At 40.3% G+C, this 12,431-nt stretch overlaps 1 protein-coding gene across 2 annotated transcripts in view; it reads left to right on the top strand.

Moving 5' to 3' along the window:
• Window positions 1-9,711, top strand: part of LOC137290782 (E3 SUMO-protein ligase ZNF451-like) — a 30,454-nt gene extending 20,743 nt beyond the window's left edge. For both annotated transcript variants that reach the window (XM_067821904.1, XM_067821906.1), the window contains exons 4-10: window positions 1,648-1,774; window positions 2,519-2,832; window positions 3,117-3,291; window positions 4,046-4,263; window positions 4,905-6,238; window positions 6,912-7,011; window positions 8,522-9,711. In XM_067821904.1, coding sequence (XP_067678005.1) covers window positions 1,648-1,774; window positions 2,519-2,832; window positions 3,117-3,291; window positions 4,046-4,263; window positions 4,905-6,238; window positions 6,912-7,011; window positions 8,522-8,713 — 2,460 coding nt within the window. In that variant the 3' untranslated portion in view covers window positions 8,714-9,711. The remainder of the gene's footprint in view (window positions 1-1,647; window positions 1,775-2,518; window positions 2,833-3,116; window positions 3,292-4,045; window positions 4,264-4,904; window positions 6,239-6,911; window positions 7,012-8,521) is intronic.
• Window positions 9,712-12,431: the final 2,720 nt, after the last annotated feature.

Raw genomic sequence — 12,431 nt, 5'->3', positions numbered from 1 at the left:
TGGTCCCACCAAAGCCTCATTTAGTAAATGAGGCTTTTTAGAGGGGTTTTTTGAAAAGTGTTTTCGGACTATCATTCCCTATACTACTGCTCACGTGAGTGCAACTGCCCGGACAAGTGAGTGAGCCAGCATGGGTGAGTGGGCTCACAGGTCTACTTGTCAATGAAGAAGATCTTCATCAGTCTCCCCAGCTTGTCGCAGGCGCCGTCAGCACTCGTCATCCCCTTCAGACCTGGACTCACATAAGAAGGATCATCGACATCCACTGAATGTGTTGCACTCATGGATGGATGAAGACAGATACTACCGATCTTCATCTCCGGAGGAAGCCCTTTTTTCGGACACAGAAGTCACATCGTGGATCATGAATGTTCTGGACTTAGTCTCACCATCCAAGTTTCAACAACAACATATGCCACCTTTCAACGCTCATCGCTTCCCTCTTCACCATGTGGAGCCCTCCATCAGAGCATCAGATGAAGACAAGGCATACAAGATCATCAGCAGTCCCCGCAACGATCTTACAAGATAGATGACATTTAGATGGACTCGATTTAGACTCTCATCTCAAGTTCAGCAATCCTGTGAACGAGGAAGAGTGAATGTTCCGGTCAACTTTCGTCACTCAGAAGAAGAATCAGCAGCTTACGTCCGAACACCTCGTCTCAACTACTGCAGGACTGAATCTACTCCCTCAACAAGACTGAAGAGGTAGCAAGGATGATTGCCCAAGACTTTAGAGAAGTCATGATGATCAAGTCCATCGACACCTTGACAGCAGTGCTCAAGCAGACAAGTCAGCGCTACACTAACAAGTCCAAGTTCTCCAGAGTCCAGAGAACGAGAAATAAGTTTAATACCGAAGCGTCCATGAGGGAAACATTGAAGATCAGGGTTGAAACGACTGGAGTTTTCCATACAACCGTCTCCAGTGGGTGAATTTCTTCAACACAACTGGAAGAAGCAGGGAATTCTCAACGATGAATATGTCATGAAGATTCTTCGAGATGACTGCAACATACCACTGCAAACTACACCTCTGATCACAAGAGATGACGGTATTATCTTCGGTGGAAAAATTCCGACCCATCTATCTTGAAGACAATTTGTTTTTTCGCACACTTTACTGATCTAGACATGTGCTTGCCAAACAGCATGGTTACAGACAAGCCTAAATGCTAGCAAGGGTATCACTGTTTGAACAAGATTTCATGATGATCAGTTATCTGCTACACTGGTGACGTCACGTATACAATCTGATTGGTGCTCATGCTTTTGATCACTGGATTGTCTGGTCTAGACTTTATCATTCACAGACCGACACCATATAGCTGGAATATTGCTGAGTGCAGGGTAAAACTAGACTCTCTCACTCACTCACTCACTCACTCACTCATGGTGAGATACCCATTGCAGCTGAATGTATGCAAGCCATGCCATAAAAAAACTCATTTTCCCAACACTTTCATAAGAATATAACATCAAATGTTTCAACCTAAGCAGGTAAATGATATGTTTGTTATTTAATTTCCTTGATGGTAAACATATAGTCAGTATTCATTACCCTGTATTTGTGATACATATCGTATTCAACTCCTCATAGTGTTTTCATGGAAGCCCCGATGATTATGCATTTTTTTTCTACAGATCAATCGTATGAGGAACAGACAAGAAGCTGAGAAAGCTCACTCCTTGTATCTAAAGCTCAGTGCGTCGTCTCCATATGAGCTACAACAAGCACGGCATGTGGCTGAATCCTGGGCCAAGAGAAACGGTGAGTTCTACACACATTATTCTGTGTTAGTCCCACAGTTTGAATTCAACAGACATATTTTTGAGTTTGGTCTTGTGTTTGTGTGTTTGTCTACATGTTCGTTTCCCTCATTCATAATAAGAAAAGTGAATTCTATCTCATGGTTTGCACAGCCTCTCTCATGAACGACAGTTGAGTGGAAATGCAGTATAAACAAAGTTTTTGGCCCTCTCTTTTTGTATCATTCACCCTCTGCTCCAATTCATGGATGGCCTTTAGCCTCTGTTGTTGGGTGTTTGTTTAGATGTTCAATTATTCTCATTTCTTATCAAGTGCAGATGAACAAGAGCTGGCTTGGGAAAGTTTTAGTTAGTGAAAAGAAATTTTCTTCAAATGATAAAATAATTTGTCCATATCTGTCTGAAGGTTTTGTAAGACCATCTTGAACTTGACTTAATGCAAAAACTCCTTTGTGGAGATCTGTGAAGATACAAAGCTTCATTATTTAGATGGGTATCATATGACTTGAATATTGTTTAGTGTGACATTCAGCAACAAAAAACAAAAGTATTCCTGAAACCTGTGATCATGTCTTTGAATCCAAGACTCACATCAGTTATGTTCTTGGTTTGAAGATCTGCACAACTTCATACCTTGCTCCACATCAAACTTACAAGTTGTTTTCTGGCTGAAGTACTGTTTAAAGTGACATTAAGTTAAACTCACTCACTACATGAATTGACTATTTTCTTAATTCTATTTCAGGTAGACAGCGACCGCTGATGACTGCGCGCCAGCGTCAAGTGCTGCAACAAATTGAAACTGTAGACAGGAGTAATAGGCGTTCCCAGCGACTTGCATCACCTCCATCACTGAATACCTCCAACAATGCCAATGACTACTCGGAAACTTGTTCAATCATTGGATGTCAAGTCAAGTTCACAAGTCAGCAGGATCATGAAATGCATGAACGTGATTTTGAACATTCCCCCTGCAATCCCCTGCTGCAGATGCCCAATGGCTGCCTGCCACATCATCCTCTGGGGTTTTTGTGCCCAAAGTGTGGAGAAAGTTTCCAGGTGAATATTTCCATGAATAAGAACCATGTGATGATGCTTTGTAAGAAAGGATGCACAGCAACATATGCCTCTTGTATGAGTCAGTTTCGTGGGTCAGACTTGGACGTCACTCGCTGGATTGTATGGCTCTAACTTGATTGCTAACAGAAAAAAAGTCATTTTTAAAGGTTTTCCAGTATTCACGGTACTGGTGTACCCTCCATAATCTGCTTAAGAGAATCAGGTTTTGTGTCTATAATGCAAAAACCTTGACCATATGATTAGGACTCCATTACTGTTTTCAGCGAAAGATCGAATGTCAAGAGCACATGGTGATGTCAGACCATCTGAGTCTCTCCTCCCCGCTGCCAGTGTGTGCCTACATGTGTCCACAGTGCCTGCTCTTCTTCCCGGAGAAGATGCGCTGTCACAACCACATGGAGGAGCTCCACCACTTCGAGGTGGCCTACCCTTTCAGTGGTGAGACTATAATGACTCCCAGTCATTCTGGGAAGAGTTTGGATAGACAGTGGTGTTCAAGTCAAGAGGGGATTTTTCCACTTGCACAAAGCAAACGCAACTCTCATATAATAACATAGGTTAACAGCTGTCGTAGCACTGAGGGAGGTTTGTGCAAGTGGATCCAGGCTTGCTGCAAAATTTTGCAAATGTGGTGATGTTCTTTGAGCTATTTTGTTCACCCAGTCAAATAGATACCTTTACCTCTCGTACGAATGTGCTAGCCACACCATACATGTTGCCACTTCATTTTGACCATTTACACTCTCAGCTTAAATCTCAAGTCACTCAAAGGACACTTTGAACCCACTTCTGCCACAAGCCCATCCAAGTTCTACCCAAACTATCCCAAACACAACCTAGAACTACCCTAAGGCTGCTCAAGCTCACATTGCCAATAGTGCTGCTTCAGCCTTGCTTCTTGCATCCACCTCTCTCAGATATGTCAAACTATGGGGGTGTAGATGATCCAGTCATTGAGGGTCAAACAGTCAACAGTTTGCTGTTCTTGACTTGTACCCTTAGACATGCCAGTAATAGATAATCACTAGGTAATATCTTAGTTCATCCCAATTGATTCTAGGGTTTAACAACACAATATTGGCACTCCTGGGTTTCACCATTCATTCAATTAAGTGGTAAACACTAGGCTTTTCTCCCTTATCACTAATATCAGTATCAATCCATTAAATGATAAAAAACCTGATATTTCCAGATGACCTCAACAGCAATCCATCATCATGTCCAAGGACTGTACCAGTGACACAAGAATTGGCATTGGACTTCATCCAGAAGGTGAAGGCCAGGTGTCCAACCTTCACCTTGACCTGTGTGGAATGTCAGGTGGTGGTGGAAAGTCAGCAGGAGCTAGAACAGCACCAGCGAGAGACAGAGGAAATGCACATGTTCACATCATCAGCTTCTAGTAACCTGGTAAGAACATTTCAGTCAATTGTATACATATTAATTATAGATATATTTGACAAAACTATGGAAGGATAAGAATATATACAGTAGAAGCTGTCTAAATTGGCACTCATCGGAACTGAAGAAATAATCCAGTTTGTAGAGCTGATAATAAATGAACAAGTCATGGGCGAGACTGAGATTTTATGCTGGTGTTGACAACTTGGCAGATCGGACAGATGCCGGTTTTGACAGCTTCCACTGTAGATGAACAGCTTTAATATTACAACTGGAGCAATGTTTCAGTGAATATGTCTTTAGTGGTTAGGTTGTTTCGGTGTATCACAACTCTAATAAGTCTTAGAACCTACACTGAAAGATTGCTAATACTGTGGTAAAGAAGTTGTTCATTCATAAATTGTTATCCCACCTTAGTACTACAACTTCCAAATACTTCTCAAAGTAGTTACACAAACCTTTATGATGTTTTGTTTCTTTTCACTTCTTTTCCACTTAACACAATCTCCTATTTTCCCTCTTTGCTCTCTCTCTCTCTCTCTCTCTCTCTCTCTCTCTCTCTCTCTCAATCTGTTGCCTCCCTACAAATCTGATATTAAGTATTCCTTAACAAATGTCATATTAACCATTCTCACAAAACCTGTTTACAGGCAGAAATATTTGCGGAATACCTTGGGGACAGTACCTGTGATACCTGTCTACAGATCCTACATACCCCACCACCTGATGGTATCCACAATTGTACAACTGGCATGCAGGGAGTCAGCATCAACCTCAGCTGTAAATCCTTCAATGAGTTTGTACTTCGTTGTGGCCATACCCTGCAAATGAATCCTAGTGGGCAGACATTGTCTGCAGAAGGACCAGGTGTAACTCATCAAATTAGTCAGGGACCCCCACCTTCTCAACCAGAACCTTCTACTTCAGGACTGGCAGGAACTTCTCAAGGACATGTGGAAATTCATTCCATTGCATCGGGATCTTCTTCTTCAGGTGATGAGGAAACTCCGCATCATGATTCTGCTTCTGTGACAGCAGATGTGGACATTCATCTTAGTACGTATGTATCTTCTACTCCTGAAGGTGCTGATACTGGACATCTTGCATCAACATCTTCAGAAGAAAGTGATTCTGTTCTTGGTAGTGGGAGAAAGAGGTCCTTTGTAATTGATATATCCAGTTCCAGTGAGGATGAGTTCTTAAACCTGACTGCATCAGCATGTAAAAGGCGTAAAATGAATGCAAAGTCATCATCAAATGCTAAAAGTTCAAAGAAAAGAAAAAATTCAAAGAAAAGAAGAAATTCAAAGAAACGAAAAAGAACAATTTTGACCAGTGAGAAAAATGAATGTGAAATTTCGGTTGAAAATTATACCATGTTCTGCAAAGACAACAATGGGAACGATAAACTGAAACCAAATGAGCAACAATCTTGTTTATCAAAAGTAGAACATCTTCAGTCATCTCAGCAGGCTGCTTTGAAAGAAAAGCTTTCAGCAGATTATGTTGCCTCATTAGCTCGTACGGAACACTCGTCTAGCAAACCCTCAGGTGCTTCAACTAAATGGCTCTCTCCATTCACTTGTAACTTGCCAGTCAGGCAAGGTCAGTCCAGCTCATCATCAACATCTTCATCTTCATCAGACCATCCTGTCAAGACTGACCCTGTTCATCTGTTAACATTTCGTGAACAAGGCCAAGTGGTCTGTCCTCAGTCATCAACCAAGCAGTCAACCATTGGTGATGGACGAAGGTCTCAGGCAGATACATCCAAATCTCAGGCACCAACAAACAGACCTAATGCTGTCAACCCTTCCAGATCTTTTGAAGCGTATCCTAAGAATTTGGAAGAGATGAATCTGGTTCTGTTTGTAGATCTGGACAATTGGGGTGGTTTCTTCAAGAAACTTCCTCGCAATCTGCCAGAGAAGAGCTTTGTATGGGGTTTCTATGGAGGGAAGCAGCGATGGGTTCCACCAAACAAGTAAGTTTTTGGCTTATAGATAATTATTTTTTCAGTTCTATTTGTAGCACAGCAAAACAAGTCTTCAACAAACAACTTCAAAAAGTGTCAGTAAGATACATCAATCTTGTTACCCTTTGTTAGGAGTTGGTTTGTAAGGTTGGTCCAGAATTATATCATCATTGGAGTTTCTCGGGTTTCACTGCCTGTATGATATATAGTAGTTATCATGTCTTCAGTAAGCAAATCAAATGGACAGTCAAATGAGCCTAAATCATGTGTCAATCATACGAATGCTTGCATTAAAGAAGTGTTTAGCGCAGACACAAATCTATCTCACTTGTTGCACACCTTCTAAATAATAACATTGCCATATATCCGAATTCTCATTGCTTTGAGCAATTTTTTCAGAGTTCTCTTTGCTTTGAACAGTTGTTCACTTCATCTCACTGACACTAGAAGCTCATTTTGGAGAGGATGCACGGTTCACAAGTTTGGAAAGGGGGCACATTTCTCAAGCTTGCCATCATACATTCATTATTGTTCATAAGGAGAATCACTGGATTGTGTGGTTCAGAATTCTCTATTTCTTCACTGCTCACAACAGTGTTAGAGGATATCATATTTTACCTGCCTCCATGATAAAGGATTTTTGTGTTGGGCTGCTGCTTTATCACTGTTTCTGTTTCTGAAGGAATATGATATACAAGGGACTGGTGAAAAACCACTGTCTACACATCCATGAGCAGTGTGGTACGAGTAAGGATGCAGCAGATTTCGCAATATGTCTCACAGTGAGTATCTTCAGTCCTTGTTAAAACCTGCACAAATGTTGGAATAAAGCGTACTACTCAAGAAAGGTTAAAGACCATCCATCTTTCGTGTTACACGTTAGTGACATGCCATTTTCTCATATTGCGAGGGTTGGTGGGGTAGCCTAATGGTAAAGCATTCCCCACATTGGTATAGTGTCTGAAGCCTATTTCTGGTGTCCCTTCCAGTGGTGTGGCTGGAATGCTGCTAAAATCAAACTGGCCGGATATTACGGGATATTACTATACTATGTATACATGCTATATTTCATTTTTGTCATGACAGAGTATTATCAATTTCAGTTTCAATCTCTTTATTCCAACAAGCCGCCATCGACGGTACAGGAAGAGTTTTCAGTATGAATATTTAATATGCAGTATGTGATCAGTTGGGTAAATATGGTACAGTTTAACAGTTTCATTTACAGTCTGTTTACTGTTTAATAATGATTTTATGATAGAGTACTTACAGGTGGACAAAAGGTTTTATGATTTATGAGATTTGGCTATTTACTGTTAGTCTTTAATATAGGTTTGTCTAACATTATCGAAGTACAATGTTTATATAATTTGATCTTTTAGTGTTGATTCAACAACTGAGACAAGCCAGTGTCTGGACACAGAACTAGGGTTTTCAAAAACATAGGTTAAGCCAGAGTTATTTAGAATTCTTTTAATCTGACATAACCACACATTACTGGGATAGGGTTTGAGGGTACTTTTTAACTTTGTAAGTTGATACATACATGAAGATAACTTAAATGGAGGGGAAACAGTTTCAGGGTCATACCAAAAAGAAATCATTTTCTTAGCAATAGTGATATAAACTGCAAATCGTGGCTGGATGTGGCATATAAATTGTGTTGCAATGTATTGCAGATGTGGTACTTATATTGTAATACATACTGAGATATGTTGGGAGCGGAAGTGTTTGTGGTAAATAATGAAATTTTAGCTTTGACCTTTGCTGTATATAGATAATGTGGTCACTGTAGGATTTTCACCTTTTGGAAATGCTTCTCTAGTTTTTGCTATCATGTGGAGTAGATATTTCAGCCTGGCTTTAAGATGGTCCTGATACACCCATGATATGCATAAAGCTGAAAAAATCCCACCCCACTCCACAAAAAAAAAAAATAGAAAATAAAATTTTAAAAAGGGGGCATTTCAAGAGAACAGCAAGATTTATTGATGTCAACTGCTTTATTGTGAATAGCACAATGTTTTTGAGTATATGATACCTCCTTCATCAGCTACATTTCAGAATGTATGCTTACATCTTCATCACCAACATTTCGAAGTGTATGCTTGCTTCTTCCATCCAAAACATGTTAATCACAAAGCTTATGACATCCATAAAGCTTGCTTTTCTTATGTATGCCACTTCTAAATGCTCTTCAAAGATTTGAACAATTTTAAAGCTAATTGAGAAAAGTTATCAGATGATATGTCCATGAAGTAGACATTCTATCTTGTTTCCATAAATTCACAGGTAGGGAAGATGGACGAGCGACTACCAAAGCACATACCATTCACAATACTGTCAGGGGATAAGGGTTTCTTGGAGGTTGAAAGACAGATGAAGATGTCATCACGAAGGATGGTTGTCATTGACCCTCACAATGCTGAACAGCATGACAACGAAGTACTGTACACCATGATTGTCAGCGTGGCCAATAACTAACAATATTTGTGGGAAAGTGTCCGAGTAGACTGGCACTATTGATTATGTGATAATGAACACCCTGATCTGTGTTCCAATGACCCTCTAGATTAAAAAAAATGCCAATCTGTGACCAGTGAATGGATTCACATTCCTTATCATAGACCTTGGACTGTCCATGCCAAAGTGTGAGTGTGACATGTAGTCCAGTGATCTGAGGAGCCTCTCTGGTTGGTGCAGCATTGTGTTCTCTTCCCAAGCTGTGATGAGTTGGTTATGGGTTTTTGAATCTGAGTGAGTGAGTGAGTTTAGTTTTACGCCGCACTCAGCAATATTACAGCTATATGGCGGCGGTCTTTAAATAATCGAGTCTGGACCAGACAATCCAGTGATCAACAACATGAGCATTGATCTGCGCAATTGGGAACCGATGACATGTGTCAACCAAGTCAGCAAGCCTGACCACCCGATCCCGTTAGTCGCCTCTTACGACAAGCTGAGTCGCCTTTTATGGCAAGCATGGGTTGCTGAAGGCCTATTCTACCCCGGGACCTTCACGGGTCTTTTGAATCTGAAGTAGTGATCTCATGTAGTGATCTTGGTTCAGCAATCCTGATCCTTTTTATATCAGAACGTGTGTCACTATGGCACATCATTATTTTTAAGTTGTCTCTCAAACAAATTCAGTTTTCCGAAATAAAGGTAATGTTTGTCTTACAGATGGAACTGTCAAAAAGCTGAGTAGTTCAGTAAAAACAAAACGTTTGTTAAGTATGTCTGAAAATGATATTTTGCTTCTTTTTTTTTAAAACAAAACATGCAGGTACATTCTTTATTATTCATATTTCGAGTCAGAACTAAGCGTCTGATTTGAGATGTGGTGTTAGCTTTGTGTTTATATATTGACAGATGAATACAATGAACATGTTGTGTGTTACATCTTGTCCTGTGACAGTCAGGACCAACATTTTCTGAACTTGTTACTAAAAAAATGCATTAAATGTTATTTTTTTTTCACATCTTTTCTTGTGTATGACTTGATACATTGAGTACAGACTTCTCTTGGAACCTTCAGTGAGTATTCCTGGAATCAGTAGGTTCCAAAACATCCAGATCTGTTGTTAGACATGAGAATAGGTGGTAGCCGCAAGTACATTAGTTTGAGACTTGTGACAATCCTGAGGAAGTGACTCATTTGTTTAAAACAGTGGTTAGTTTATATAACTCACAAACTCACTCACTCACTCACTCTTCCCCCCACAGACCCTACCCACTCACTCACTCATGTAATCAGTCTAGAGTGCCTAGTTTTGATTCAAATATGGGTACACAGTGGGAAGCTCATTTCTGCAATTCTGGTGTCCCTTACTGTGACATTACTGGAATATATCGAAAAGTGGTGTAAAATACATACTCAATCACATATTTGTCTCTAGACCTGGAAGACCTGTGAAGATCCAGGTAAGCATAGGTCTTCAGCAATCCATGTTTGCCATGAAAGGCAACTATGCTGGTCCTAAGAGGCGACGAACAGGATCAGGTGGTCAATCTCGGTGACTTGATTAACACTTGTCATTATATCCCAGTGGCCTAGATTGATGTTCATGTTGATATGTTGAGCACTTGATTGTCTGGTCTAGACTCGGTTATTTACAGACTACTGCCAATGAGCTGGAATATTGCTTAGTGCAGATAAAAGTAATCTCACTCACTAGACCTGGAAGCCGGGGACTTAATGACAATAAATGATTGTCCATGTCATCCCATTCAGTCACTCTCACATATCCAAGTAGTTTGATCACATGGTCCTCTTCAGTCAGCTCTTCCAAAAAGCAAGAGATTGAGTTTAGTTTTACTCCACTTTTTTTAACAATATACCAGCAATATCAGGGTGGAGGACACCAGAAATGGGCTTCACATATTGTACTCATGTGGAGAATCAAACCCGGAGCTTCAGTTTTACAAGCAAGCTCTCTAACCACTAAGTAAGAGATAATTGGGTCTTTTTTTCCACCTTCAACACATTGAACTTAAATCCACTCACATTCACTCTCATCCCATTGAAAAGATGTAGGGAGGGATGGCCTGACCATATTTACTTGCTGGGATATCTGAACACCAACTCCAGTTCCCAGATCTTAGAGAAATAATTAGAAGGAGTCAAACTCAGGAATTATTTAGCATATCTGTATGCCTCTTCTCTTGAAGGGGCGGTGGGGTAGCCTTGTGGGTAAAGCGTTCGCTCGTCACGCCTAAGACCCGGGTTCGATTCCCCACATGGGTACAATGTGTGAGGCCCATTTTCTGGTGTCCCCCGCCGTGATATTGCTGGAATATTGCTAAAACCAAACTCACTCACTCACTCACTCTTCTCTTGAAATTTAGCCAGTCTCAGAGTTTCTGAATTGTACCTTTTCTCAGCTCATTCTGTAAGGTGAAACCTTAAAGAGCCACTGATCCAGCGCAATTTATTTTTCTTGCCAACAGTCTAATTATGAAACCAAGCTGCAAGCTGGTCAGCACCTGGTGACACGGGGACTGGGCAGAAATGGTGCATGCAGGTGGCACAGCAGAGGTCACGAACCAGTTATGAATCCTGGGATATCATCCAGTACTCATGTGAGAAAAACAATAACAAAAGTAACAACCAGTCCATGGAAATTGCTCTGGATCAGTTCCCTTTTCCAATAAATTTGGCTCTTTTTTAATTTTAATAGCTTTTTGTTCTAGTTTGAAAATATATTTTTTTCAGACACTGGAACTGAGCATTGTTCATGTTTCACTTTTGGTTATGTATTTTTCTTGTTTTATAGCTTATCTTGGATAAGATAACTTCATTTCTGGACTGAATTCCAGTCTTGCAGCCATCAGACGACTGCAGTCTGAGCCAGCTGCTTCAATACAATGAAGCAGTTAGTCCAACTGAAACTAATGTATCTATACATAATAATGATAACACTCCCTGTTCATTATCTGAAGACAAGAAAGGAGATACCATAAGCGTAATGTCATGAAAAACACTTGTGGCAGGCTTAATCAATACAGTATCTATGTATTTGTTCAGTGGTTATTTCACAGACTGCAATAACGTCTTCCTTAAGAACAATGGTTTTGGCATTCCTAGGGATATTTTGGAGATAGTAATCTTTGCTGTTGTTCTTCATAATTAATGCTTTGTTTTTCTTGGTCAGAATATATCTTTTATCAGTATGTTTTGATCTAAATAGAGTGTATATGTTAGACTGTTAGGGATCAGTGGCGTGATGAAGGAAACTCAAACCCATGAAGGTCCAGGTTAGAATTCGGTCATGAAAGCCTTGATTGACACATGCCATCATATCCCAACTAGGTAGATTGATGCTCATGCTGTCGATCACTGGACTGTCTGGTCCAGGCATGATTGTTAACAGATAGCTGTAAATATTGCTGAGTGCAGTGGTATACTACAAACAAACAAACAAAACAAAACCTTAGAGAAGCTTAGCAAGATTAAAATTAGATATAATGGTTAAATGGTTACGACTTCCTCACTGATGACAATGTGACCCATACCTATAAGTTCATTGATAGTATTTCTTTTGGTAAAGGTTCAGTTGAATCCAAGGGTCTGAACTGTAAGAACAAGGTGCCCTAAACAACATCCGTCTGTGATGAACATAAATACCCGGGTTCGATTCCCCCATGTTTGTTGTCTCCCTCCGTGATATTGCTGGACACTGGAAAGTATTGCTGTTGCGTA

This window comes from Haliotis asinina, chromosome 7, assembly GCF_037392515.1.
Source record: "Haliotis asinina isolate JCU_RB_2024 chromosome 7, JCU_Hal_asi_v2, whole genome shotgun sequence".
In the NCBI taxonomy this organism is placed as follows: domain Eukaryota; kingdom Metazoa; phylum Mollusca; class Gastropoda; order Lepetellida; family Haliotidae; genus Haliotis; species Haliotis asinina.
Note: the sequence above shows the minus strand (reverse complement) of the source record. Positions and strands in the feature narration are given on the sequence as shown.